The sequence below is a fragment of the Triplophysa rosa genome, linkage group LG12, assembly GCF_024868665.1.
Source record: "Triplophysa rosa linkage group LG12, Trosa_1v2, whole genome shotgun sequence".
Taxonomy (NCBI): Eukaryota; Metazoa; Chordata; class Actinopteri; order Cypriniformes; family Nemacheilidae; genus Triplophysa; species Triplophysa rosa.
In genome coordinates, this window is record NC_079901.1 from 18,912,563 (window position 1) to 18,929,789 (window position 17,227).

Here is a 17,227-nt window from a genome sequence, read left to right on the forward strand (position 1 = left end):
CTGCCACCAACTGGTATGGAGGACGCGACTGGCGCAATAAACCCAATTCTACAGAAGGATATTCGTTTTCTTACAGAAGCTTTGGTTTAATATTTAAAAACATTTGAGTATTTTAAAAACAGCTAAAATTACATTCTGTGTTTTTTTCAACCACAGAGGATTATCTTTATTATTATTATCATGTTTTCTCATAATCATTTTTATCCTCAAAAATACTTAAGTATTACAAGCTAGGGAAACAATTATTTGGTGAAAGTGCACACAAACCTCCCAAACACTCCGAAGCCTAACTCTAATATTATAACCCCCCCCCAAAAGGAATGTTGTTACAGGAACAAGTTAACAAAACATGATGTTGACTTAGAGACACGTGGATCTCCACCTCTTAACACAATCAGCAGCGCATAAAGAAATCATTCCAACATTGTTAGAACAGTTATTTATTGTTTTCAGTTTGTTCGGGCTTTGCTGATTTTCTCAAAGACAATCAATCAAAGTTGACAGAAACAAACATTTATGTTAGTTCTGTCAAATCACATTAGGAACATTTTAACACACAAATCTTTTACACATTACCTTTTATTCATTGATCCTTATTGATAAATAAGTTATTGATAAATAAGGGTTGAGGTGCTTGTGTTTTTAGCAGTGCAATCGTTTAAATTAAACAAATTGTGAGATTCATACTACTGTAAATAAACTATAGCCAGAAGCTGAAATTTAGAATATTAAAACATATTTACATATATTAACTGACATGCGATCTTTCCTCTGAGGAAAGAAAAGTATGCTTATTATTTACCATACACAGTCTCATTAAAACAGTTTGGCCACATATCTCATTGCAATTCAGTGAATTCCACATATTGTTCACCGTCAAAATACATACAGTTGTGAAATTCCTTCTCATTGTTAGTATAACAACACGTTTATTGCATTTCTGTTGCTTTTTTTTATAAAACACTGTGAAAAAATGAAAACAAAACAAGGCAAGTCTACTTGGTTATATTGGTTTGTTTGACATGAATAGTGTTACCATTTTGTATTTCTGAAATATTCAGAATATATTTTGGGACAATATAAACAAAATGACATTCCAAAGTCTTCCATGAACCAATGACACCATTGCAGTTCTTTTAATTTGCTCACATTTTACGAAATGCCACCCTAGCTCAAGAAAACATGGAGTTCTTCTGCCTAACAGAGGAACAAACTTTTTTCATCCATGTGCAAAGAGAAAGACGGGTAGCCAGATTTCACTCTTTAATGTGGAAAGTCACATTTAAGACCAGACTGTGAAAATACCTTCAAACATCACAGCATGTTAACCTATATTACAGGTCGATATCTGTGATGAAGGCATCTAATATCATCAAAATCAGCCCAAATTCAAACTATTTACAAACTACATAAATTATCAGTTTGACACATCTTGAAGAAATTATACTATTTTGCTATTTGGTTCTGTATTGTGTTGTGAGAATTTTCATTAACCAAATACCTATAGATAGGCCTAGTTAACTATTCGATATAAACAGACAGCATTCTGAACGTCCATCACGATTGTCGTTTCTGAACAACATACAGATTCAAACCTTCAAATCCATCACTGTCTGACTCTCATCTAGAATAACCTTCAAATAACATTTTCAAAACGTTCACCACAGCATATCTTTTACTCTGCACTTAATACTTGACATCATGCTCTTTTATATACTGTTACTACACATAATTTGGCTTGAAATAGTTGTTTTAGAAATGAAAAATGAGGGAAATGACTCTCAATGACCTGAAAGTATCAGACGTCTCAACTATCCTTTGGTTTCTACACTTAAAAAAGTTTTGAAGAGTAAACAATGAAATTTTACATGCAAAAACAGTCTCTTCCAGTCCGAGGATAGTTTCCCTTATAAAGTACGTTCTGCGTTGGTGCCCTCTGTTGGCAGTTCTATCTGTGTAAAAGGGTCAGTCCACTGTCTTGTGAGGTTGTTTGGTGGAGGGGGGCGTTGTCGTCTGTGTTCGTTGGCTCCTGAGAGTTGCCGTTCGTGGGGCCGCAGCGAGGAGTGAGTTTGCGGAGGTACTCTGCGTGGACAGGTTTATGGCACTGTAGCACACGGATTGCCTCATCAATCTTGAACCATTTTCTCTTCCGACCTGTGCAAATCAAATGTTATGGTATAATAACAGCTGCATTAACTTCAAGTTTAAAATTTGATGAGACCATATTGGAATGAAAATAAACAGGGTACAAATTAATTTTCATTTTATTTAAATGCTTTACCTTGTACTCTGCAAATGTTGATCATCCAAATTAAGGAGGTCAAATTAATATTATAATGAGCTTTTTTACTATCACTCAGTAGGGGACAGGCTTGTCTGGAATTAAACCTACCTCCTTTTTATTTACATTTACATATACATTTATGTATTTGGCAGACGCTTTGAAAGGGACTTACATTGCATTAAACTATACATATAGTATGTTTCTGAGTATGTGCAATCCCCTGGGATCGAACCCATGATCTTGGCGTTGCTAGTGCCATGCTTTTTTTAATCACCATCTTTTAGTTCAATAATAAGTTCAAATATTAAACCAAAAACTAATGGCACACTAAAGTGCTTCGTAAATATTTAAATGCATAAATTACATAATCTACGTCATATCGTGTATTGTATACATATTCTTTCACTTAATTCAAATGTAATATTCATTTTGTAGACGTTTCATTTACCTCTGTAACACTGATAATAAATACACTTGCAACTCGGCTTCAAAAATGCATAGCATTTATTTAAGTACTGTACGAAAGGTCAACTTCGAGAGAGAGAGAGAGGGAGAGAGAGAGCGTGTAGGGGAGTGTAGTGACGCTAACTGGAAAACAACTGTGCCCCTGCTAACAGACACGCCTCCCTGTGAACAAACTTACGTCTATTTATACGTCTGCCGGGAGTGAAGGGTTACTAGGTTTTTTCTTTCCACACCATCTACAAATAGGGCAAGTTTTGAATTGCGCTGTCTGTGGGCAAATTATATTTTCATGGCTCCTTCCCATCAACAAAAATCCAGTAAGTAGAATATTTCTGCGGCTGATCCACACGCCTGCTTAACATCTGTAATAGCTTTGTAAAAATAGTTACATAAATCCCTGTATTTGCCCTGCTTACAGGTCAGCAGTTGTGTCTTACGAAAAGAAAATGAATTTGTTAGGATGGGGATAATTTGTGTACTTTATTTGTGTATTCTTTACACAAATAAAGTCCTCTCATAAAGTGTTCATTCACTGCACACTTTTTTTACTGGTCCCCTTGCATGGAATTCGGCATGTTTCTACAGTATCTATACAGACCGCGTTTTGTAAATACGTTATCTCCTTCGGCAAAGAAGCGAAAACGTGATTACATCTTTGTTCTTTGTCAGCCACAGTAGTGCTTCGAAAGGGAGTGCTGGAGTGAGCTGTTAATTGCAATTTGCAACCTCACCACTAGATGCCGCTAAATTTCATGCACTGAACCTTTAAGTCTCATTTTCCTTATAATTATATATATATCTGTCTCACATTGTTTGAATTCACATGAAATTGTAAAATACTTCCATGAGATCAGTTCTGAATGGGGAATAGTTTGGAACAACATTCGCAAGTAAATATAAAATGTTTGTTTTAGGGCATATAGCTAACAAAATAACTATTTAATAAAGTAAAATAGTCTTAAATATATAGTCATATTTATGTATTTTTACAGTCCTAGATACATCTGCATCATGAGAATGTGTAAATGTAACATTACAATCTAAATGCGCATTTATGCATTTGGTAGACACTTTTATCCAAAGTACAGTGCATTCAATTTATATGTTTTCTCAGTATGTGTGTTCCCTGGGATCGAACCCATGACCTTTGCATTGCTAACACAATGCTCTACCAACTGACCGACTGCCATTGTTTACACCAACACAGAAATCTGACACTTAACAGCAACTCACCAATATTAACAGAGTCCTCCCAGTCTTCCAGTGTCTCTGTAACTGTAAGCACGTACACATACGTTCGATGCTTGCTGTCCTGGTTCTGCTGTACAGAATGACAAATATCAATTTATCACGAGGTTGCACAAACATAATGTGCGAAACACTGTCAAATGTGCTCTGAGAAGGTGTGAGGATAAGACGTTTATGAGAATCTATGAAATAACGTCATGTTTATTGATGTCTCAAGTGTATGCCATTAATCGGTCCCACGTGTTGGAGGGGCCCGAAGTAACTTTATATAAGGCAGTTTGGCAGTCTTACCTCAAACACTCCCAGCAGCCTGCCAAGGGTGCCCCTCACACCAGCCTGTTCAAGCAGAAATAGACACGGAGAAAACATTCATGAGATTCACAGAACGCAACATCTGCCTTTTTCCCTACCCACAAGCTACTTTTATCTACGGTTGTTTTTGCAAGATGCATTAATGAAAAACTGTGCAACAAACAAACACATAAACCTCATGCCTGAACCACTGAGTGCCACGAAGCACATTTTACATTTACATAATAGCAAATACACGTCACAATTTTTATTATTCAAGAGAACTAGAACAGTCAGTGCTGCATTAGGTCACATGGTCATCCATCAGGTCACGTGGTCCAAATTTATAAAGAGGGGTTAAGACGCATTATTGTGTAGCTTATGACACTTAAAAGGAAAAGTCTTTGGCATCATGACATAAACTGCGGGATGATTCTTACAGTGTTAACAGTAGCTTATCGGGACCATTTTAGGCACCGTGCCAGCTGGTGCTGACACATCAGGCCAACGCATTAGGCCCGGCTGCACTGACCCGAGAGACCTGAGCCGTATGTTTCCATAACACAGGAGATTCCCAGACTACATAACGCTCAAGGGAATAGCACGTCTTCATCCAGACGTTGCAATATACCCAGACAAGCCGCAGTTCACCTGATTCGGAGAGAAATGTACAACCCTGCAACCACATGCAGTTTGGGTTGACAAGGGCATTCATAAATGGATCTGACAAACAACGGGGGGTGATTTCAGGGAGTGTGGGAGAGTCCAAACTGCCTGAGTGGATTTCAGTCATCTCCTCGTTTTCTTTTTTGACACGGTCACATAACAGACATTTGGCGCAATTCACCTTTCTAATCACCTTTCATAAACAAATAATTATAAAACACAAATAAGACCTAAACCAATTAATTACTCAAATTAAATTACTTATTTATCCAAACGAAAAATGAAGAGACGTCTAAAAATGGTGTAGTTTTATGGACAAGGAAAGAAAAGAACATGAGGAGAAAGTGAAAGTTAAACGAGAGCGTGGTCGGATAACATATGGATAATGCAATGTAAAACATACTTAGCACTTAAAAACACCACAGAAGATATTTACTCAGGTTGTTCTTAATACTACAATAGAACGCATATTAGAACAACGTATCTATGTGAGAGACATCAACCAATAGGCAGAATACAGACAAAATAATAATTTGCAGCAGTTTACAGTCAAGCGTGTTTCTGTTACAAAAAGAACATTCCATTGGCATAATCATTCTTCACAATGGGAAGTGTGGAAGGGCCTGTTATTGCCGAAATTTAACTGAGAAAACGCATCGCAAAATGACAAAGCTGGTATATTCCTTTTAATTGTTTACTTTTATCAAAAGCATATAGCCCCACAAGGTAAAAAATGAAAATAAATGGAAATAAAAAGCTCTGAATGTGCTGTACTTGAAGAAAATTGAAAGCTTTGTTTCATGTGTTGTTTACTTGTACCCATGTTACATTGTTAATGCAACCTGTCTCTCATAACTTAAGTTGTTGCGTTTGTCATTACATCACATGGCTAATCTATGGCCCACACTCCAGTACAGTAGGTGGCGGATATGCACCTCAAACTTAAGTTGCCAGTCACCCGCCATTGAAAAGGAACAGAAGAAGAATTACGTCACATGATCACGTCAATATGGTGTACGACGGCCGATCGCATTCATACTACACCCATTCAAGCAAAACAGTACGTACCCATTTAGCCCTCGTTAAGTAGAAATTGAGTACCTACTCATTGAGTAGGCCTATGCCATTTCGGATTCAGCCAATGTGTGCTCGGCAAGACCGTTTTGTGCTTGAGCGCCACCAAGTCGTGTTTTACTGTAACTTCAGGCACGTGAACAAAAGCGCCAATCTCATTGGTCGGACATTTTTTAACGCCGCGCGTCAAACAAAAAAACGAGCCCGAGGCGTTTCATTCATTTGGCCATTCACACAAACAAACGTTTACTGTACACCCACAAGAAAGTATTTGAAAGCAGTCACCTGTCAATCAGACAGTGTGTGGCAACAGAATTGAAAAATAAAAAAAGTAATGGCACTTATGATATCCATACTATCAACTGACCATAAACACACCTGTCAATGCTGAAAGAGGATCCAAATAAACAAAAGTTAACAACATTTCATGTCAAATATCATTCGTATCATTCATTGTGTTGTTTTTGGCAGACAATATTGACCCTAGTTAAAAGAGGAATTAGATTTATTAGGTCATCGTCAAATAAAATAAAGATATTGAAGGGCTCCTTTTAACAAGAATCCTCTTATAATAAACGACCAGCTTCATGAGGCCTTTGGGACATCCCGCCCCTGGCAAAGCCCCTGGGGGTAGCAGCTCAGGTCCCACGAGTGCTGCCATAACCAGCAACATGTCATAATTCACAGACAGCTTTATAGTGTTCTCCAGGGTCTCACAGCACTCTAATGGTTTGGGTTACATGCTTTTAAACCATTATGTAACAAACAAATTCCTCAAAGTAAAAATGAAGTCTTGAGCATAAAGGATAAACGAACAAGGAACAAACAGTTCTAATATGGCTTAGTTGTCTGGACGTTTTTTATTCAAAGCAATGCAATTAAGCTTAAGCTTTGAAATATAAAACCTATGTTTAATTTGATTCATTTGAAACCAGATGGCATGTTATGGAAGGAATCGTCACAAGCTTCCTTTATTATACAGCCAAAGTATTTAGCCCTAAAGTGAATGCAACTGTTAATTCAGTCTGCTGTAAAACATTTTCCTACTTAATTTTAAATGAATGAATATATATAAAAACACTGTCCATGGTAAATTTGGTCAAATTGGGCTGCTTACAAACACCATGATGGATGTAGAGATTTCAGATGGAAGAGGACAATGGTAACGGGACACGGTTTCTAAATGTTGCTGCGATGCTCCACAGCTGTCAACAATTTACCATGTTGGCAACTTCTACAATGGCCTTTCAATGTCATGACACGACGCCTCCTTGAAACGAACCACAAAACCATTAGCTCGACGTATTTAAGACAGATAAGATGCAATGCATTTAGTGAAGCCCCATCATTTGATCACACTTTGAAATGTTTATCGATGCATATTGTGTGCTATTTCTCATGCTACCTTGTTAAAATAGCAGACAGTATAGTATACATTGCCCAGTATGCAGTATGCATGGTGGATATCCGAAGCAAAAAATTCTGGTGACAAGATACGAGAGACAGCTGCTGGCCATAATTCTAGACCCAAACATGAGCTCTCTGCTAGTAAACATACAGTCCAGGCTTCATTTAGGTCCCTCAACCTAACAACAGCCAAGTCTCTGCCCATCGTGCCTATGGGACCCCAATTAATCAAAAGACCACCATTAGGACTGATGATGCAACCCTATTCAAACTGTACAAATATAATGTACTGTATATAATACAGTATATATACAAACCCTAGTAATGGACAGATTGTCTATTATCGTTGTTAAAAGAAACAGATGGAATGTAAAAAAAGTAATATTTATGAATGTCATGTTTTTATTTCATAGTGATAATGTACCTCTCTCAAACGTTTTGTTTCACTTCAAAGGACAAACCCGCATTAGAACCTCTGCTAAATAATCCTTAATAACTCAATGAGCAGCCAGAGGCTTCACTGGGACAGACCTCACCTCCTCATAGACCTCTCGCACCGCAGCACCTCCCGGCTCCTCTTCTGGCTCCATCCCACCTCCTGGAACGATCCACTGATCTGGATGCCGACTGCTGCTAACAAGCAAGACCTGCCGCATGGACATACGCAAATAGAAACTTGGATAAGTACAAATCCCAAGAGTCATCAACACTTTGCAAGAACATCTTCATTACGTAACAGAGCCCAACCTGATACTGCTGACAGTACATCGATCTACAGAAGACCCTTTCACCTGATAAATGTCCTGCTATGCTGTTGATTTCAACATACATAGATTTCAAACATTAATTGAATCTACTTTGTCTTGTTAAAAGTGGTAATGTAGTCAGTTTAGATACACACCCATTTCAAAATACACATAATTATAATGATATTCTAAATAAAACAGACAAATGTGTGGTCTATCATAAACCAACAAATTAATTTGTTGTTCTGAAATGTATTAGAATTAAAGTGATGGTTCACCCAAAAATAAAAATTCTGCCATCAATTACTCACCCTCTTGTCATTTTTTTGTGTTCTGTGGAAGAAAGAAAGTCACCCAGGTTTGAAATGACATAAGGGTGAATAAATGATGAAATAATTTTTATTTTTGTATGAACTATCACTTTAATATGGCAGCGCCTGTCACAATGATGCATCTTTAGTTGACGGACAACATGTTTCTATTCTTTTTGCCTGCCCTGAAATAAAATCACTTTTTACTGATTGCACAAGTGTGATTTCATTTACTCACCCTCTTGGCATTTTAAACCCGTATTACTTTCTTCTGCAGAACACAAAATATGATATTTTAAAGAACGTTGGTAACCAAACAATGGCAGTACCAGTGTTGGGTAAGTTACTCTGAAAAGGTAATGAATTACTAGTTACTAATTACATATTCAATAGTGTAATTAGATTACTGTACAAATTCCAAAAAAGTATTTACTAATTACTAATACTTTCTATATCCTATATCAACCTTGATTAGTTAAGTGATTCAAGGATAGAAGGATCATTAAAACATTCACTTTAAAGTTAGACTTATAATTTTGATGTCATTTCCACTATTGACTATATTACACTGTATTTAGTTCAATTACATCAGAAGTAACTAAAAAAAAAAAAAAAAAAAAATAAGAGTAATCCCTTACTTTACTTTTTCAAGGGGAAAGTAATTAAATTACAGTAACTAAATCCTTAGTAACTAGTTACACCCAACACTGGGCGGTACCCATTGACTTTTGGTTTTGTGTCCATACAATAGAAAGGAATGGGTACCACCATTGTTTGGTTATCAATGTTCTTTAAAATATCTTCTTTTGTGTTCAGCATAAGAAAGTCATACAGGTTTGAAATGACTAGAGTGTGAGCATGACAGAATTTACATTTTGAGGTAAACTATAACTTTAAAGATTTTTTTTTTTACAAAAATTGTACTAGATTTAGGAGAACAGCAGAGTACAAACCACACCTATAAAGACACAGAGAAACAATGTTATCGGGATCCCTTTAAAAGCTTGACAGCCAATCAAAATCCATTTGAATTTAAAAGGCATTAAAAAGTTGTGTGAATGTGAAACTGTTCGCAAGCTAAGAATAAACATAACATTACTTATCTTTATAGTTATTGTCATACAAGAATGGGCCCTAAAAACACATGACAATATGCTCAGCATTTTTAGATGGCCCAAAAAAGAAATCCGGACATCCACGTAATCAGTTCATCCCTAATTTTTGCATCACGCTGCATCACACTTCTAGAAGGCGATTATGGTATCACTTATTATAAATAAACAAGCAACAGCTGTCCAGGCCATAGTGTTGGATTCTGTATGCCGAGTCAAGCACTTCTTTCGGGTGTGAGGTGTGGGAGAACAGGTGCGCCTCGATAGATGAAGAAATCTCAAGTTTAGCCTCCACATCGATTCTGAAAGAGCATAGCGTTCAACAGTAGCATTCTTTCTGGCCAACCTGATCAATATACTTACTAATGCAGATAATGTGTTTGCGATAGTTGTTTCATGGCTCAAAAAACACATCATGACAATACTGAAGTTTAGTTTAATCAAACCAAATTAAACAGGAACACTTCAAAAATAGCTGTACAAATAGCTGGTACTCAAACTAATTTAATCAAATGATTGTTTACCAAGTTCTTCAATGGGTCTGGAAAGTGCTGCTTACAAAAAAGAACACATCGCCGCCTTGTAAAGCGGAGCTTTCAACTTTATTTTTAGCACTTTATAGTGCACATTTATTCCATTCAGCACTACAGTCAAGGGTGTGTGATGTGTCCGACAAAACCCCCAGTGAACTGATAGCTAAGCCGGTTTCAATAAGCTCTTTCAATTCACTCATAAAACTACAGCGAACTAAGTCAACAATCGTTTCCGAGGATAGTAAACCTACTGGCAGTGCAACCATAAATGTATTTATCTTCATCAGAGTTACAGCGCAAAATACTGTTGGTATTCAACTCAAACTAGACTACTACATAGTACATACACAACAAAGTTTTATTATATTCAAAAGACTTCTGTGCACTTTGTGAGCCCCATAGCATATTTATTTCAAATTTGAATTGAAATGACAGACAGACAGAGAATTTTAGTGAATTGCAAAGAAACTGAACACAAGTCACATAACAGAGGAATTATGTCAACATTTTGTGACAAAACTGGAACAGCTAACAATACTTAGACTGATTATGCCCATTTATTGTCTGATATGTACAATAAACTTTCATTCAAGACCTATTTTCACATAAATGAAGCGTTTACATAAATATAAAACAATATGAGTAAATTATATGATAACTCATTCATACCATTCCAGCACATGACTCTAAAACAATTTTTAAAGTATGTTCTCTCTTATCTGGTAACATGTAATTTAATGAATGTGTTGTTTGTCATAATGAACTGATGTAATATACTGATTGTCCTGGGCAATTAGCTGACATACTGACCCAGTTCAGAGTCCATCTGACACTCAAGATGAACCACATCTTAAATTTCCTCCATGAGTCTGAGAGGCACGTGTCCCAGTTGCCACCGACCCAGAAAACAAGAATCTTTTCACTACCAGCAGCAGAACAGAGCAAAACGGTGGCTATAAAACTATCTATGGATTGGATTATAAAGACTGTGTATCTGTTTGAAACAAGCTTTTCATTGGAAACTTTGTGGAACGCTCACTAGCAATAATCTCTTAAATAAAAAAGTAAACAACGGACACACATAACAGCAGGTCAACAGATATCGTCCACTGAGCGTTCACACATTGAACCAACATTTCACACAGACTTTCAATGCTATTCTATCATCACTTCATTTGCAAGTTTTAAAGGTAAAACTCACAAGCTGCAGAGAGGAAGTGTCTGAGGTCACGTCATTTCGTTCTGGGTTGTTTTAATGGTCATTGTTCAGATTTGGTCGACTGTGACACGTCTGCATTTATCGGATCATTCTTGCTATGACTGCTCGTGAATTGTTGTTGTCTGCTCGTCCCTGAGGAAAGTATTATTCACTCGCTAGACTTAACTGCTTATCTCTAACATAAATGATTGTGAACTATAAACTTTCCTAAACTCTACTTTCTAAGACAAAAATATAGCTTGGGCATCTTAAAATGCAGCAGCTGTCAGCAGGCGAAAGAATGATGGTGGCTCAACCCAAACACACGGCCACATACACAAACATTTTTCAGAAGAATTGTATCAGCAGATTTTTTGTCGGTAGAAGCATGCCCACTTTGTTTGGACAGTCAACATGCATGTTTATGGAAGGAATTGTCATGAGTAATAGCAAGGATGAAGTAGGATGACAGTGACAGTGGTGGAACTCGAACACCCTGTCAGACAATAAAAGGAAAGACTAAAATCCTGTAACATTACATTGGAAGAGGTACCATGAGCCAAGTCGAGGTTCCAGAATATAGAGACCAGGGGTTCGTTTCTATAAGGAGGTTCAACCAACACAGAGTTAAAATGTGAACTCTGAGTTGATTTACCCTAAGATGTGAAACTTTGAGTTTTTGGTTTCAGAACAGCTGATTTGAGTTAGTTCAATCAACTCTGGGTAGGCTTACCTTAAGTTAAGCGCTTGCACAACGACGATGCAAAGCCATGATCGATGAAGCTCCGATATTACGATTCACTATGGCAACGGCACCAAAAAAGCAACATGGCTGCAGAAAGCGAGGCACACTTTCCTCACCACTCTGCATACAGTGGATTTACTACATTTATGCATTTGGCAGATGCTTTTATCCAAAGCGACTTGCATTATCCTATACATTTGTTTCTAAGTATGTGCAATCCCCTGGGAGCGAACCCATGAGTCACGACCTTGGCATTGTTAACGCCATGCTCTTACCACTGAGCTACAGCAAAGCTGATGTGATGATACTAATGTGCTGTAAATGACTTGAGGTTAAATTAATAAATAGATGCAACAATAATCAAATAAATTAATCAGTAAATTAATGAATGCAAATAACAGAAATAGTCAAAAACATTATTATGTTCTCACTCCCCAACTGTGCTCCAGTGATAAGTGCGACACGTCATGGCGTTTAGGACAGTTGATAGGGTGACAGATTCTCGTATCAAAGTCAGACTGATCGGAGATTTGGATAGGAGTGGCTGCACGTCTAAGTTGGTTGTTTATTACTTTTATCTATTCATTTCTTTATTCATGCACTTTATTTATACACTTCATTAAGTCATTTCTCATCCTCCATAGAAAACTACCATTTGTGAGAAAATGTGAAGGAAATAATCTGCTCTGATGTAATACACGGCCACGATGGCTGATGTTATTGATGTAAGGATGGATGAGATATGTTTTGATATATCTAATTCACTGTAGAGAAAAATGGTACAGTTTTAATAAAAATGCATGGGGAAATGACAAAATTCGGGTCCTAAATTGCTCTCCTGAAATCAAAGTACATCCCTATGAATTAATGCAGCCTCTATAAAAGCACATATGACATTTTAGTCACTGAGATGGTCTCTGTGTGATCAAAACGTGTGCCATGAATGACTGTATTAAATGGATGAATCAATGAGGTACACCACTTGCGCTTTAAAAAGGGGGAGGAGATCGAAAGAAACTCTGGGTTTACCAAAGAAAACCTTCTCCTGACCAGGTTAGGTTCACAGCGTAAGCTACTATGGTTACTGACTCTTGAGTATAAGTTACCTCTCTTTTAAAAACGGGCTTGACTTAACTCGCATTCTGAAACGGAAAACCCAGAGTTTCCCTCATTTCAGGGTTAATATACTCAGAGTTTTCACTAAACCTCCTTTCTGAAAAGGGCCCCTGGGCTTATTTAACTTGAGGGAAAAAGTATTTAGCAACCTCCCAAATTCTTCTAGCAACACATTAACAAACACATTGTAACCCCCAAAATTGTCTTTACTACTGAACATTACTTGAAATGTGTTTTAGACCACATTTTCACTTCATAATTCTTAAAATCTGTAGTACAGAATGAAATGAGGAATACCCATAAGCCCTTGCATCCGAATATTAATATTTTTTATGCTTGGTCAAAGTATAAGATCTAATAGGGTATTAGATTATAGCCTATTTTAGTATTATTAAAGGTGTTTTGTTGTCAATAATAGTTTTCTGTGAAGTCACCATTCAGGTGGTTACCGTTCGAAATGGAGATGTATTTGTGTGAAAAATCAAGTTTACATAATGCCTGACAGTCATTAGAGATTTACATTCTACACTCTCCCAGACAGGTACATCTGCAAGATGTCTGCTAAAGATCTGGAAAACATCTGAAAGGGCCTTAGAAAAAGCAGTTTAACATACATTCTAAATCATAAACATCGTATAGACATATTCTAGATGTCTATATGACATCTGACAGCAGACGTCTCAGAGACATATTGCAGATGAGCACACAATCAAAACATACGTCTTGCAGATGTAAAGGCAGACATCTAATAAACATCTCCCAGATGTATTTGTGCTAACAGGGCTGTGTCATGATTGGAACTCGTTTCTGATCGAAACTCGATCCTTTTAATGTAGAAAATAATTATTTAAGTGAACGAGTTGCGTGACCTAAAGATTCTGAGTAAAGATTCCTAAGGTAAAAATGGTATCTCTACTGCATCCAACTAAAGTTCCACGCTAATTCAACTAACCAGTTTAGTATCACTTTGTGCTAAATTTAAAACATTTGAAAACAACAGGTTTCTACACAGGGTTTTCCAGTTTAGTCTATTAATTTGTGTTTAGAGTGTAGCAAACTGCATAGCAACGCCCTAACAACCACCAATCACACCCTAGCATCACGGCTTATTTAGCACAGGCACACAACATTTTCTTCAGAGAATGTCGAAATGAGTTGTGATGATGATTTAGGACAACAGCATGAACAGCAGATGAATTGTAGGACTACAGTTCTGGAGGACAAGGTATGTTGTTACTTGTACTGGGCTCAAAGTCACCACGACAGGAATGTATTGACGTCTGCTGTACTGAATCAACTCTTAACGCTCTCAGCATTAATGATAAACGCAAAGAAAGAGATGAGATGCCTGACAAAGATGAGAGCAAGATAAAGTGATCAAATAAAGGAAAAAAGACAAAAACAGCAAAGGAATCACTGTAATGGAACAGTGAGTGCTGTCGTTCTGGTTCTATAAATTGCCGCTGATAGGTCACTGTCAGACTTGGAGACTTAGCACATAGTGTAACTTACCCACCCCAAGCCCAGACTCCCTTCGCGCCCCCCCCAAACCCCCCCATGCTGATCACATGGAGGATACCTGGGAGACCGAGTCCTGTTGCTATGCGGAATATTCCAGGCCCAAGGCTCCCATGTCTTTGGTACTCAAAGTTTGACAACTGTATTTATACAGTAGCCACTACTCAGAGAATAAGTGAATCTATAACAAGGAATACACTCGTTTAATAAACAAAAAACATCTACGATGGGAGGAATACAACGGGATTTGTAAACGCAACAGCACTTTCCCTTCATTTCCAAGCGCACTACCAACATCAGGTCAAGCACTTGTCTCAAAACTCAACAACATTTCAACCGTGCATGACGCGTTTCATAATCAACAGTATACTTTCGAAGGTCACAAAAAGTTACATATTGCCAATCTCTTTAAAAGTTTTTAATGACAGATTGCTACTTAAATTATGGAAGAAAACATATTAAATGAGTCACATTATTTAGCAAGTTCTTTAATTAAGTTAAACAGGACATCATGTGGTTCAAATGTTGTTTATAGCTAAACAAACTATACTTGATGCAAAGCAGGTAAAGCATTGTGGTACAATACTGTACAGTCATGCACTATCTGCTCTTATTTCTGCTACGGCTCAAACTATTTTTTATATACAAATTACAATGTAGATCAATAATTGCAGGGGTGTGGGCCATCATGTGTGTACAAGCCTTGGAATGTAACTATGATCTGTTGTTATGTAATGCAGAATAAATGCACTGCTTTCCTAATTTAGATGAAAAATCTTTCAACCTATACTAACTTCTAGACCTGCTTAAGCCCGAAGAAATACATAGATGTCAAACTACTGCAAAGCATTACTAAATGTTACTAAATAATAAACCTAGCAGGCTGCATTTCTACCTCTTAAAAGGACAGTTAACCAAAAATACTAATTCTGTCTTCATATATTCCTCCCCATGTCGTTCAAAACCTGTATATGACTGTTGTGGAACACAAAAGGAAATATTTTGAGAAATGTCTCAATCTATGCGTGTCAACAGGGGCTACAATTGTTTGCCTTTTTGTTCTGCAGAAGTCAGTCAAACAAGTTTGAATGACAAGAGTTTGAGTAAATGAAAGAATCTTCACTTTAGGGGTAAACTATCCCTTTCACAAATTCATAGCAAACCTTTAAAAGGCAAGTCAAACCAGCAAAATGAATATACAAGTGTTTAATGAGGTACCGTTAAGGAACTACTGGCCGATAAGATCAATGTTATTAAGAACGCAGTGCCCTTGTGGTCCATGATGACATAAACTACAAAACCAAAGACACGATTGAAACACGCTATCATTTAAAGTCAAGAATGAGTAACGACAGTGAGATATGATCTGAGCGAGCAGACTGTTACCTGCTGTGGACAGCTGTGATCAGTCATGAGTAAAACTCAATTCTAACACTCTGATCTCGTCGATTTCATTTATATCTCCTCGCATCAGTCCCATATAAAGTGTCTTACATTTCTAGCTATGAATCATGAATTAATATCTAGAGGTTGACTTGCAGCGTACTGCTGATCTCGAGTGAGGTTTCACCGCAACCTCAGTGTAGTCTGGCGGAACATCTTCGCTGTTTACTTCACAAGTTAAACGCTACGGTGATTCGATCATCATCCTGTGTTTACACAGGGAGTTAAAAGGACTGAAAAGCGTATCGATCACTGAAGTAGTGGTAGATTTTTAGTAACACACATAGGCAGCCTTACCTCGTCCTCTCGGTCGTTCTTAAAACAAAGGCAGGCTGCTCGTTTTTTGAATCCCTCTCCGTCGTAAGTCCTTGTCTGATTGGGCTTGAATTTCATCATGGGCTTTTTTTTCGCCGAACGAAACAAGAATACAAGTGTTCTCGGTTGCCTAGTTTATGGCTCTTACGCGCAACGCAACTGCCTTTCAGGCCAAAAGCTGAAAGTCGTCCCAGATCGTCCAGGCTGCTCATACAGTTTGTATTTATAAAACGCCTCACGCTGAAGACATAACTCCTCTGTTGACAGTAGAGACTGTGAGTTGGGCTTTTCTCGTCTTGACCATGGTGGCTGGACGGTGCTGCGCGAACACTCCTCTGCTGCGGCTGTGTTGCTCTGCGCAGTCGCCTTAAATCAGCTGCAATAGGATCAGCGTTACAAACCGAAGATGCCATCAACAGATAGGCGTTTCCTTTCTGAAAATATGAATGAGACATCATCCAAGCCGCCTCTGGCTCTCGTGTTGAGAGAGTAGCGGGGATTATGTTTTAAAACGCGTAAAGTTAGCGAAATTAAACACGGATACATTGTTGCGTTTTTCACTGATACAATTAACAGCCGCTCATTGATACATTGTAACGCATGAGACAAAAGCTACACTGCGGGGTTTTAAATGCGATGTTGTGACGCATTGTGTTGGCGCCATCTGCTGGCAGTTACAAATAAATGCAACCAACTGTTAAGCAATAAATGTATCATTTTACCAATGGCCAATTGAAGCACTTTAAATGGATAGT

At 37.6% G+C, this 17,227-nt stretch overlaps 1 protein-coding gene across 1 annotated transcript; it reads right to left on the minus strand.

The window, feature by feature from the left end:
- Nucleotides 1-431: 431 nt before the first annotated feature.
- Nucleotides 432-17,051, minus strand: nudt4a (nudix (nucleoside diphosphate linked moiety X)-type motif 4a). The gene is given in 6 exon segments (XM_057348568.1): nt 432-2,154; nt 3,983-4,067; nt 4,289-4,333; nt 7,972-8,082; nt 16,455-16,553; nt 16,556-17,051. Coding segments are annotated over 6 exon segments (921 nt in total). The 5' UTR covers nt 16,931-17,051; the 3' UTR covers nt 432-1,948.
- Between the last annotated feature and the right edge of the window lie 176 nt (nt 17,052-17,227).